We start from the raw sequence: 12,696 nt of genomic DNA on the forward strand, positions 1-12,696 counted from the left end.
CACTCCCTTATTTTGAGGTAGTCATAAAGATAATTCTAAAGTTTGCTTACTTGCCACTATTAAAAATGTCACACAAACTTTATTTCTGTGCATTTTGCTTGACATATATTGGAAGTCTACAAGAGATTCTATAAAAGGGAATATTTTCTAAGATTATATTTTAATAATTTGCTAAAGATGGTGATGTTTGCAGTTCTGCCTGAAATCATCTCAGTGAAGTGATGGTAAGAGAATTTGTTATTCATAGTTTTCCCTGAAGTTGGCTGAAACGATATTAGTAATGCTTAGGATCTCCTTCACTCTGACAGAGAGTCAACTCTGATAACTTTCAAAGGTGAGGAATTATCATAAGAGGAAAAAAGATGAGAAAATACAAGTGGGGTGTGAAGGACATCCATAAAACTGCCAAATACCTAAGCAAATGCAAAAGGTGTCATGAACTCTCAGTTCCCTTTTCTGGATTATCTAGCCAGCACTGTGCAGCCTAAACCTCTCTGAGCCAAAATTAGGACAGTGCTTCAGAAGTTTCAGTCCCTCAAGACTGCAAGTCTCTCTCCTCCAAACCAAATGTGCTTTTTCTTGCCCGTTCTTAACTGTCCTTGCTATTCCTTTCTTATGTCCTTCCTTTCACTTCTTTGCCCTCTCGTCTCACGCTCCTGTCCATCTGAGGGCATCGACAGACAGAGAAAATAGTGTCTGTAGCACTGACCCAGGGACTCTGAGCCCTGGAAGGGCCATGAAAGTGCAACTCATCTCTGAGACAGCCAGGTAACCTAATTTGCCCTGTTCCACAGCGTTCACTAGATTCTGTCCAGAGGGACTTGGAGCTCGAAGTACTAGCCTTGAAATGAAAAAATAGATAATATGTTCCCTAGTGAAAAAGAGGTGATCTTTCCTCCTTGTCAAACACCTATTCTTATTCCTATTTTACCTCATCAATGCCCTGGAATGCCCAGTATCTCACCCCTCAAATTACCATGGCTTGGGTGCTCCAGAAAAGACCCTCAGCCCCCATGCAGTTTTCTAAGTTCCTTGAGGAATACAATAGGCATGGAGCTGAAAATACCTGAAGGTCATTACCCTAAGAGGTTGAACATTCTAGGATATAGATTTAGATAAATTAGTGGAGGACAGCTCAGTGACAGGTTATTAAAGAAATATTTTGGATGTGCAAATGCTGTCTGAAACTATTCTGAGAAATAGAATATTGGACAGGATGGACTCTAGGTCTAATCATCCAAATGTCAGTGGCAAGGAAGCCAGTCATTTATTAAGCTCTAGGAACTCAAATTGAAATTCTCTAATTCTTACTGAGTCAATGATGCACTTTTTTTTTTTTTTTTGGTTAAAAAAAAAAACACTTTTTTTAACCGCCCCCCCCCAAGCCATTTACCTTCCCTGTGCTTCAATTTTCCTCTCCTCAAAGCAGAAAAGGAATTTCAACTTATATCACAGTAGAGCTATAAGGAAGTAGAAATCGAATAGACTCCAAAAGCAAGATAGCATTTCATTAGCACGAAGGTTCTCTAGGAATCATCTGGTCATGTAGTCCTCTCGTTTTGCAAATGAGAAAACAAAGGCTGTAGCCCAAGTCCCATTGTTTAAGCCTGGATTTGAGTGTCTAGGGTCCCAGTCCTAGGTCGTACATCTAATCTAATGTACCTGGCGTTATTGAAGCACTTTTAAAGTATTTAACGTGTACCAAGCATGCTGGAAGCATTTAATTCTCACAGTACCCCTATTAGTATTATTCTCATCAGGGAGATTAAGTAAACTCCACAAGCTTACACAGCTAGTGAGTGGTAGAAGCAGTATTGGAGCTCAGGACATCTGCCTGCAGATTCAGTGCTTTTAATACTATACTGCCTCTTTTACTATGAGAGAAAGAGCCCCTGACTCAAGCCACCCAGAGTTGAATTTCAGTTTTCTTCTAATGGTCTTAACGGGATTGCCGTGGGGATTAAACCATACACATCAAAGGCAGTATGTGGAAACTTGTAGACAGGCTGTGATGGACACTGAGCTTCACTGTTCTTCCTCTGCCCTGAGCAGGTTGTGAGGTTTTAAGCTCCTGCCTATAATGTGTGCAGTAGGTCCACCTGCTAACCGTGCAAGGCCATGGTAATGGAAGAGCAGTACAGTGAAGATGATTAGCAAAACCAAACTGCGAGACAATTATTAGAAAATGATGTAGGCCAGACCAAGTGTCTAAGCCGTGAAGCAATGTGAGTTAGTATCTCTTGGTGGAGCTAACAGGCTCAATGCAGACTTCACAGAGTTACTCTAGCAGCTGAGAAAAGGCTGTCTCTAGCCTGGACTCTCTGTCTTTCCCTGGGAGCCCTGCATACAGGGGTACTTCAGAAAGCTCATGGAAAAAATGGAATTAAAAAGGTTCTGCACTGTGACTCAGCAGGTTGAGCCACAGCCTGAAACCCTGGCATCCCACAAGAGCATCAGCCTAGCAAAGCAGAAGATGGTCCATGCCTCTGGGCCCCTGCAACCACATTAGAGATACAGATAGAGTTCCAGGCCCCTAGCTTTGGCCTGGTCCAGCCCCGGCTACTGTGGCTATTTGGGAAGAGAACCAGTACTTGAAAGATTTCTCTCCCTTTGCCTTCCCCTACCCTCTGTAACTCTGCCTTTCAAATTAATATCTGGTAAATAAAAACTTTTTGATTAAAAAAAGGAAATTGAATTAAAAGATATGTTTATTTTGGAGCAAGAATTTTGAAATCCATGCATATGTGGGTCCTCATAAAATTCATGGAAAATGCATATTATGAAAAAACTATGCATGGATTTCAGAACTTTTTTGCCCCAAAATAAACTTACCTTTTAATTTCATTTTCCCACAAACTTTCTGAAGTACTTTAGTGTGTTTAAAAGATGGCATCTCACGACTGCAATAAATGAAAAAAATCACCATTATCTCCGGCTCTCATTGTTTCCCAGGCTTGGGTATCAGACTTTGTGCAGCAGGAAATGTTTAAATTGTTATGAAAGTGTTGTCCTCACAGCTTTCCTGATTACTGATTTCTTGTTTCTTGACCAATCTTTCAGTGGATGTGAAAAAATACAATTTTCTGTAAAAATGGACAGTCTGCAGATTATGCAGGTAATGAGTCATTATTCAGGTATGCAGAAGCAGGTACTGAGGTCTCTTCAGAACATGCACAGTAGCCTCTTTGGTTTCAGATCAGTGGGGAAATGGTCATCCTGTGTCGTACCAGATCGCACAGAACAGTCTGAACTAAACAATAATGTGAGGAAATTTCATCTAAAAAAAGGTATTAAAAGAGGACCTTTCTATGGAAACGAACATGGATTTAATACTTCTGGATGCTATAATAAAACATTTCATTAGTCTTTCAGGATTGGAAGGCAGATGGATATTTAACTGACACTCTGCATAGAAACCAGAGACTGAACATTTTATTAATTTTATCAGTTGCATGGTACCAGCTTGAATGGAAACCAAAGATTGAAGTTTTATTCATTTTATCTGTTCCCTTATGAGGGGAAAAGGATTAACTGTAACTGTTCTTTATCTGGATTTTTGATATCTGAAATGGAAACTATTCTAGTCTGTGTAGCCTTTAAACAATCTCTTATTGTTTATTTTAATGGGTGATGTAGTTTTGCCCATCAAACCAAATTAATTCTTTAAGAGAGAAAATGGAGTTCTTTGTATCTTTTTTTAAGTTTTTTTTTTTTCCCCTGGAAGCCCAGAAACTGTGTTCTGCTAAGTATTACTTAGTTACATCCACACATTCAGCATCTCAGAATGGGTTGAAATGAGGAACTCTGTTTTCCTCGTGTGCCACATGCAGTTCTTACCTGGTTAACTCTCCTAATGAGCTGGAGTTTTAGGGAAAGTCATCGAAGTGGAACTGGGGCTCCTGAAAGTGAAACTCTTTCCCAAGGGACGGTCACTGACACCCTGCCTGGAACCAGTGGGCCAGAAATAGAGCTCCATTCAGAAGGTAACAGGGAGTGCTACCCAAAGTCCAGGGCACTATGTAAATATGCAAATGAAATGAAAGATTCACAGGTTATTTTTAGGAAGGTGTTAGTTCCAGTGGCCTGGAAATTTTTCTCTCAGGTATTGATATTCTGTAACCCTTGGGAATTCAATTACATATAATCAGAGTCCTCTTTGCAGTTCTGCAGGGTATGCTAATATGCCCTTCAGACAAAGGGGAACAACAACAACAACCTTCTGTATACCTAGCCACCTGTTCCTATTCTCAAAGCAGTCATTCTTAAAGGTACACTGAGTGCACTTAGGTTGGAATCACCTGAAGGAGTGTTAAATTGCAGATTGTTCAGGCCTTCCTCAGTTTCTAAATCAGTACCTCTAGGGCAGAGTCTGAGGATTTCCAACACTTTCCCAGGTGCTGTGGATACTCCTGGTCTGAGGACTACTCCTAGAGAAGCATTGTCTCCAACAAGGCAGGAGGTAGTAAAGTGGAGAAGTTGTTTTCACATGTACCAGATCTGCCATTTTAGAAAAAAATGTCCCTTATAGCAAGATCTTGTTTTGGCTTTAAAAGAACTAAAGAGAGAAAATTCTTTTTGATTCTTTGGTCTTTCAGCATTGACATTTGGTAACATCACTTAATACAAACCAGTGACTTATGTGCTTACCATATTTTGGAGAAAATTTGTGACTGACAAATAATTGTACCTGTCTATTTATGGGGTAAAATATGATATTTTGATATATGTATACTGGATAATTGGACCAAGCTAAAGCTATTTATCTTTTGTGTGTGTGTGTGTGTGAGAGATTTGAAATGTACTGTTAGCAATTTTGAAACATACAGTGCATTGTTAAAACCATAGTCTTCATGCCTTGGAACAGGTCTCAAAAACTTGTTCCTTCTGTATACCCGGAACCTTGTACTCTTTGGCCGCTATCTCCCAGTTCTGTCCCCAGCCCCTGGTAACCAGCATTTGGTTCTTTACTTCCATGAGCTTGACTTCTTTAGATTCCACATACAAGTTGAGATCCTGGGCATACCACTGTCAGAGCTGTCTCACGTGGCTAGGCAGGTACTCAAAGGGCACCTGACTGAGGGAGTGAATGGAGACAAATGCAGCCTGTAAGTAACTCAACAAGTCTTGTATCTGCCTGGGGTCTAAGCTTCCTATCCGGAAAGGGACCCTAAACACTTTCTGTCGAGCTAAAGCAAATTCTCTGTATTGACCGGAAACCCTCTTGTTGTAGAATGACTACCGGAAGCTCTCCATGCAATGCAAAGACTTTGTGGTGGGCGTGCTGGATCTCTGCCGAGACTCAGAAGAGGTCGAAGCCATTCTGAATGGAGATCTGGAATCGGCAGAACCTCTGGAGGTGCACAGGCATAAAGCTTCATTGAGTCGTGTCAAACTTGCCATTAAGTATGAAGTCAAAAAGGTGAGTGGGCCCATGTTCTTCCAGCATCAAGCACCATGTTAGAATAAACATATAATACCACCTATGCCATGATGCAATTTTTTAAAAATAAGAATAGAGGCTATCAGGTCCAGCAAGAGGACCTTGATAAGGGGTTTGTGAAATGTATCTTTTCCAATCTGAACTGCATATGCAGATTTGGGACTCTTTTTAAAAAAAAAAAAGAAAAGAAGAATAGAGACTGTCCATCTGTATAAGTTTTTTGCAAATACAGTGTTCTAACAAACTTTATTTTAAATATTTGTCAAATTAATAGGAATTATATACTATTATAGTTTTAATGATTTTGTGACTATAAAATTTACTTCATATGAGTGAAGATGAACATCTTTTCTTTGATTATTTCACATAACCCTTGCCTATTTTCCTCCTGGACTATTTTTTTAAAAATATTTTTTATTTATTTGAAAATCAGAGAGAGAGAGACAGAGACAGAGATCTTCCATCCACTGGTTCACTCCCCAGATGGCCGCAATGGCCATAGTTGGGTCAGGCTGAAGCCAGGAGCTAGGAGCCTTGTCTGTGTCTCCCATGTGGGTGGCAGGGGTCCAAACACTTGGGCGTTTTCTGCTGCTTTTCCCAGGCTGTTAGCAGGGAGCTGGATCAGAAATGGAGCAGCTGAGACATGAACTGGTACTCATATGGGATGCTGGTGTCACAGGCAGCGGCTTTACCTGCTACACCACAATGCCAGCCCCTGGACTGTGGTCTTTTTAGTTTTATTTGTTAACTCTTTATTTAGTAGAGCCATTAAACCTTTGAGTATAATGTAAATTTAAAATGCTATATCAAAAATAATAAATAAAATGTTAAGGTAAAAAAAGAATAGAGGCCATTCATTAATAAAACTTTTCTTCATAAAAAAGAAATTAGCAATCAATATAAGTGTTGAGAGTTAAATATCTAGAAACTCCTTTTCACCCATTGTGAGACCTTGGCTAAGTCATAAATCTTTTTTTAAGATTTATTTTTTATTTATATGAAAGGCACAGTTACAGAGAGAGGAGGAGAGACAGAGGCAGAGAGAGAGAGAGATCTTCCATCTGCTGGTTCACTCCCCAGTGGCCACCATGGCTGGTGTTGGGTCAGACAAAAGCCAGGAGCCAGGAGCTTCTTCCAGGTCTCCATATGAATGCAGGAGTCCAAGCACTTGGGCCATCTTCCACTGCTTTCCCAGGCCATTAGCTGGGAGCTACATCTTATGTGGAGCAGCCGAACCTTGAACTGGCACCCGTATGGGATGCCAGTGTTGCAGGCAGCAGCTGAACCCCTTACGCCACAGTGTAGGCCCCAGTCACAGATCTTTAAATTTTAGTTTTCTCCCATAAAGGGAGGATCATTTCTCTACCTCAGGATTTTGGTGGGATTTAAATGGATTAAGATGCACAAAACGATTCTGTGAATTGTTAATTACAGTACAATTAGTAATACTATCCCTTACTTGTATACTTTTTGTAAGGCACTGTCACATTCTTTCTCATGTTAATCCTTGCAGCAAGCCTATGTTATTCATTTCACTTATAAAATTGGTAAGACCGATGATGATATTTTTGTTCTATAAAGAAACCATAACTCATCAAGCTTCAATGACATGTCTAAGGTCAGTTAGTCAAGCAGGTGCCAGAAACAAAATTATTGTTTCTGTCTACTGCAGAAAAACGCTTATGTATGTCTACTTGTCAGATTGTATGAGGCTTTTAAATAATTCATGAAAATTGTAGTTATGATGTTTCACGATAATAAAAATCTCAGTTATTCAGAATACGAGAATTTATACACATCAGATCAGGGAGGCTCTTGTACTTTGAGAGAAGCCAGTACATGACAAGGAAGTAAGCTATTAGCAGGAGCAGATAAGGTTTTACAAACTGGTCAGTCTGTGAACAGCCGAGTCTTCTGTCTTGCTGCCGTGTGATATGGTGCTTAAGAGGACGGGCACCAGAGCCAGCCTGCAAGAGTTCCCTCCTGATGTTACCACATGTTCCCAGTGTGACCATGGGCAAGGCCTGTACACATCCAAACCCTGGTCCATTCATCAGTAAAGCGCAGGGGGAACGTGATAGTACCTGCGTATTAGTTGTTTGAAGGTTGCATAAGATAATACATGTAATTAGCACAGGCTGATACTTGGTGATTGCTCAACAAGTATTAGCTAATAGCATTTCTACATTATGAAAATTCACATAAAGAATGATGATTCCCAAACAAGTTCAGTCCTCAAAGACAGATTTTGTGTCCCTTGTACTACTTTGATCTTCGGTAGCAGACTATACTCTATGTAGATAGGAAGGAATTTTGTAAAGGATGTTAGGACATTCACAGAGTCATAGGAGAAGTAAAAGAAGTTTAAACTGGGCTTCCAGAAGGCTCACCCAGAATCAGGCCCAGAACTGACCTAGTAAGGGAGTTTGTGTGGCCCAAACAGAACAATTCTGCTTCTACTGTAGCTGGCCACCTCCTGCACCTGCAGAAGAGGGGATGCTCTGAGTCTGATATCATCTGGCCTCTTCCAAATCAGAGGCCTGCACATACCTCTTACCAGTGAGTGGAACTCAAGCCAATGTTTGGGTCCTAGGGGCAAGTGAGCACGGAAATCTCCCCTTCCTCCCTGCTGTGTGGTCAGCCATTAATGACATATTTCCCCTGTACTTAATAAGACAGTCAAATTTGAAGATTCTCAGTAAATTAAGTTTTTAAGGAAGTTATCAGTTACAAGATAATTAAATTGTCTAGACTGCCCTTCTTTCAGAGCATTCTTGCTAGTTGAGATTTTGCTGTTTGGGGGAGGGGATATAATTTTTCAACAAGATTGATTGGAAACTATTTTTAGAAAGCTGTCTGGGCATATATTCACAGATCTTGCACCACATATCTCTTCTCTTTGGCACCTGAGAGGAGAAAATTGATTTCAGTTGTCACAGGTTTTTTATCATTGCTTTGAAAGTGTCATATTAGCAGAGACAGCTCATGTACAGATGTGCTTCTGTTAACCAAACTGTCTTGCAGAGTGAATGTTTCCAGCATGTTAATTTTAAGTAAATCAGTGTGTAGGTTGCATTGTATGGTGTCATTAATAATAAATCTGCTATGAGTCAACAAGCAGGAATTTTTTTAAAAAAGTATTTATAACTGGAAGGAGATTTAGGGCTTGGCAAGCCCTTCTGGTTTTGTTTGATGCTATAAAAGGAATATTCATTAAAGTCTTTGATTTGGCATCTTCAGTCAGTAAATGTATATAAGAACTCTATTCTGGAAAGCTCCCAAGCCCCAATTCCTTCTTTCTTTCTTCCTCTTCAAGGTTTTCTTCATTTTTACTCACCCACTTCTACTCTAACAAGGAGGAAAAAATACCAGTCCCACCTGCTCCTGCTGCTTCCTTTTCCTACCATCTCATTTCCAGCCCCAAGCAAAACTACTTTGGGTGGTAGTGATGCGCAAACCCCACCCACTGTGTAATTATATGTTAGCCATTGGGATTTCAAAATAACTTGATAGGATATGGACTTTTCTTCCACCTGATAACATAAGGAACTCATATTTATTCAAATCAACCCATCATTCTACCAAGAGAAACCAGCTTTATGTAATTTTGAGTTGTTTGGATCCCGTAAGAGACTCAGGAAGTCTTTCTTCTGCCACCTGCCCAAGATCTACTCCCAACTGAAGTCTATTGGCTTCTGGCTGAGCTCAGAGTTCCCAGAGCTCAGCTATTCCCTTGGAGTCAAATGAGTTCAGCCCAATGCCATTTAGAGCTTGATGATAGTTAATCTAGAAAATGAAAACATGATAGACCAAAATAGGAGATGTTTCACCATGAGTTTAATTTCATGTGGGAAAGGACTTCAAATGTAAAAATAGTAGGAGAAATATCAAAATAAAAATCTAAGTATTTTGATGACATATAACTTAAAGCCTCCGTATATCAGAAAGATCATAAACAAAGATGTGACGCACAAACTGGAAAAAATGGTTTTCTCAATTATAAGTTACAAAGTATTTCGAGAAAGACAGAAAGAAAGAAATAGGGCTGAGCAGAGAACTCAGTCATCATCTCCCTCGTGTGTAACAGAGAACCACTTTGAGCCACCACTTGCTGCCTCCCAGGGTAAGCATTAACAGGAAGCTGGAGGGGCAGGAGCTGTGGCATAGCGAGTAAAGCTGCTGCCTGCAGTGCTGGCATCTCATATGGGTGCCGGTTTGTGCCCTGGCTGCTCCACATCCCATCCAACTCTCTGCTACCTGGGAAAGCAGTAGAAGACGGCCGAAGTCATTGGGCCCCTGCACCCATGTGGGAGACCCGCAGGAAGCTCCTGGTTCCTGGCTTCAGATCAGCACAGCTGTGGCCATTGCGGCCAATTGGGGAGTGAACCATCGGATGGAAGATTCTCTGTCTTTCTCTCTCTCTCTCTCTCGCTCTGTAAATCTGACTTTCAAATAAAATAAATCTTTAAAAAAACAAACAAACAAACAAATTTCCAGGAAGCTGGAAGCAGAAGCACAGCTGGGACTTGAAACCAAGCAATCTGATGTGGGATTCAGGCATTCTACCAGTGTCTTAACTGCTACGCCAAACAAACTGATACTCTTTTTCTTTTGAAATTTATTTATTTGAAAGGCAGAGTTACAGCAAGAGAGACAGAGACAGAGAGAAAGGGGGGAGGGAGGGAGGAAAGAGATGTATATTTATATAAAAATACTATTTTCTCTCAAAGCATCAGTGAATAACACATTGCAACTCTCAACGCTGTTGGTTTAACAGGCCATCTTATGCCTGTGTCTTTTCTATCAGACAGTGGATTTTGAATATTAGTCATCCTAGAATCATTTCTGAATGGTCTCTAAGTGAAATTATTAAACTCTAAGGATATTAAACACTATTACTGTTTATAGAGATAACCACATTACCTATAAAAGAAGAATGGAACAGTGGAAGGGGAAATTGAATTTTCTGAAATAGTTACAAGAAAATTAACTTTTAGGTGGACACACTAATTTTGTCCATTTAGAAGAATGTACTATTTGTCTCTGTCCCCCAAATTCTTGAGTTCTAATTCTCACTGTGCCTCCATCATGCTCTGTGATGTGAAGCTGAAAATCAGTCCTCACCTCCCAGCATAGAAATAACAAGAGTTCTACGTGCTTCGCAGTGAGCTGTCTATTGTGAAAAATCTCTCTAAATAAATGATACTAGAACTTGTTAGACCACTGAATCTGGGAAATTGGGTTTTGGAGAAGGAGGAGAACATAGCTGCTATTTTGGGGAAGAGGGGTTTTTTTTGTTTTTTTGTTTTTTTGTTTTTTTTAAGTGTAGGAAAATCTAAAAAAGCTACATCCAGCAATATAACCACATATAATTCTCCATAGAGCATCCACTTTCTCTGCAGAACCTGTGCTGGAAAAGCCCCGAACTTGAGAAAAACAATGAAAGTGGTGAATACAAGGGCACTTCAAAAAGCTGATGGAAAAATGGAAGAAGTTTATTTCAGAGCCAAAAAAAAAAAAAAAAAAAATCCATAAAATCCTTTTTTGGTTTTTTGTAATAGAGAATTTTCTATGACCTTCTGGAGACCCCTCATATACTGTAGAGACTGTGAGGGACCATGGCTGGCCAGCACAGACCTGAGTGCTGCACTCTGTAGACTCCTGTCCTGCTTAGAGCTCAGGCACCAAGAGATAACAGAGCATTTTGCACTCAGTGAGTTCAACAGTCTGGAAAATCTGTACAATACAAGTTTTGTTTTATATTTCACAGTTCAATGAACTTTAAAAAGAAATTGAATTATCTAGTTTTTATTCACAAAAATATTTTCTTTTAAACTGTATGAATTGTATATGTGACATTGTCATTAAAAACAGAGTTGGGGCTGGCACCATGGCTTAACAGGCTAATTCTCCGCCTTGCGGCGCCGGCACACCAGGTTCTAGTCCCGGTTGGGGCGCTGGATTCTATCCCGGTGGCCCCTCTTCCAGGCCAGCTCTCTGCTATGGCCCAGGAAGGCAGTGGAGGATGGCCCAAGTCCTTGGGCCCTGCACCCGCATGGGAGACCAGGAGAAGCACCTGGCTCCTGGCTTCGGATCAGCGAGATGCGCCGTCCGCAGCGGCCATTGGAGGGTGAACCAACGGCAAAAAGGAAGACCTTTCTCTCTGTCTCTCTCTATCTACTCTGCCTATAAAAAAAAAAAAAAAAAAAAAAAAACAGAGTGGGACTGGCATTGTGGCATAGCTGGTTAAGGTGCCACCTGCAGTGCCATAGGGGTATAGGTTCAAGTCCTGGCTGCTCTACTTCTGTTCCAACCCACATGGGAGACCCGGAAATAGCTCCTGGCTCCTGGCTTCCACCTGGCCCAGCCCCAGCTGCTGTGGCAATTTGGGGAGTGAATCAGCAGGTAGAAGATCTCTGTCTCTCCCCCTCTCTCTGTAACTCTTTCAAATAAATAAAAATAAACTTAAAAAAAGAACTATTATTACCAGTTTTTGCATAACAGTATTCCCCTGACGACAGTTCTTTTAAAGCCTGATTTGATGAAAAGATCCTGTAGCATAAAATTTTTAAATGTGTTTTAATTAGTTTTTTAACAGATTCAATATAGTTCATATAAGTAGTCTTCCCTTCCCCTATAGCATACAATTTTTGAATTGAAAATTATTTGTTTTCTACAGCTTGCCCTTATGGTTGGTTCAGTTTGTGATTTATTAGTCATTGGATAGGAAAAATATGTTTGTTCTGAATGCTGTGATAATTTTGTTCCATTGAAAGATTGAGATTTTCTTGTGTGTCAAGCATTCTCACTTTAAATCAGAAAACCTCAAATAGGGTATTATTTTTGTAATGATTTCAATTTGCTGGTCCACTGAAGTTGGAAAACAGCATACAAATTTTATCCAGCTAGCTATGACTGGTGTGGCAGCTGGAGATTTTGGTTTTTTTTAGGAAGTAAAATAGTTTTAAGAGCAAAGGTCCCTACACTAATCTAAAGTCATCAAAAAGAGAAAAATTCATCTCCTAGAATGACTAGTTTGTTTTCCCCTCACTTGGTAATATTGCCCTGGTTTTATTTTCTTTTTTAAAATGCTCCTTATGTACTTGTATTAGGATTTTAAATCACTGGAGGAAAATCTGTGTGCTTTAAAAGAAATCAGCAATTGTTATATGGTCGGGTATTGTTATCTCAAATGAGAGAATAGAATTAGTAGTATAGGGAATGTTCCTGTTAAGCGACATTTTAAAATGTAACAG

General features: G+C 40.1%; 1 protein-coding gene across 5 annotated transcripts in view; it reads left to right on the forward strand.

Annotated features, from left to right (window-relative positions):
• The window catches only part of TRPC3 (transient receptor potential cation channel subfamily C member 3), a 90,468-nt gene that overhangs the window by 27,907 nt on the left and 49,865 nt on the right, over window positions 1-12,696 (forward strand). For 3 of the 5 annotated variants that reach the window (XM_062199095.1, XM_062199096.1, XM_062199097.1), the window contains one exon: window positions 5,231-5,419. The exons of the other annotated variants lie outside the window; for them this stretch is intronic. In XM_062199095.1, coding sequence (XP_062055079.1) covers window positions 5,231-5,419 — 189 coding nt within the window. The remainder of the gene's footprint in view (window positions 1-5,230; window positions 5,420-12,696) is intronic. 5 annotated transcript variants of the gene reach the window in all.

Source organism: Lepus europaeus, chromosome 8 (assembly GCF_033115175.1).
Source record: "Lepus europaeus isolate LE1 chromosome 8, mLepTim1.pri, whole genome shotgun sequence".
NCBI classification, from domain to species: domain Eukaryota; kingdom Metazoa; phylum Chordata; class Mammalia; order Lagomorpha; family Leporidae; genus Lepus; species Lepus europaeus.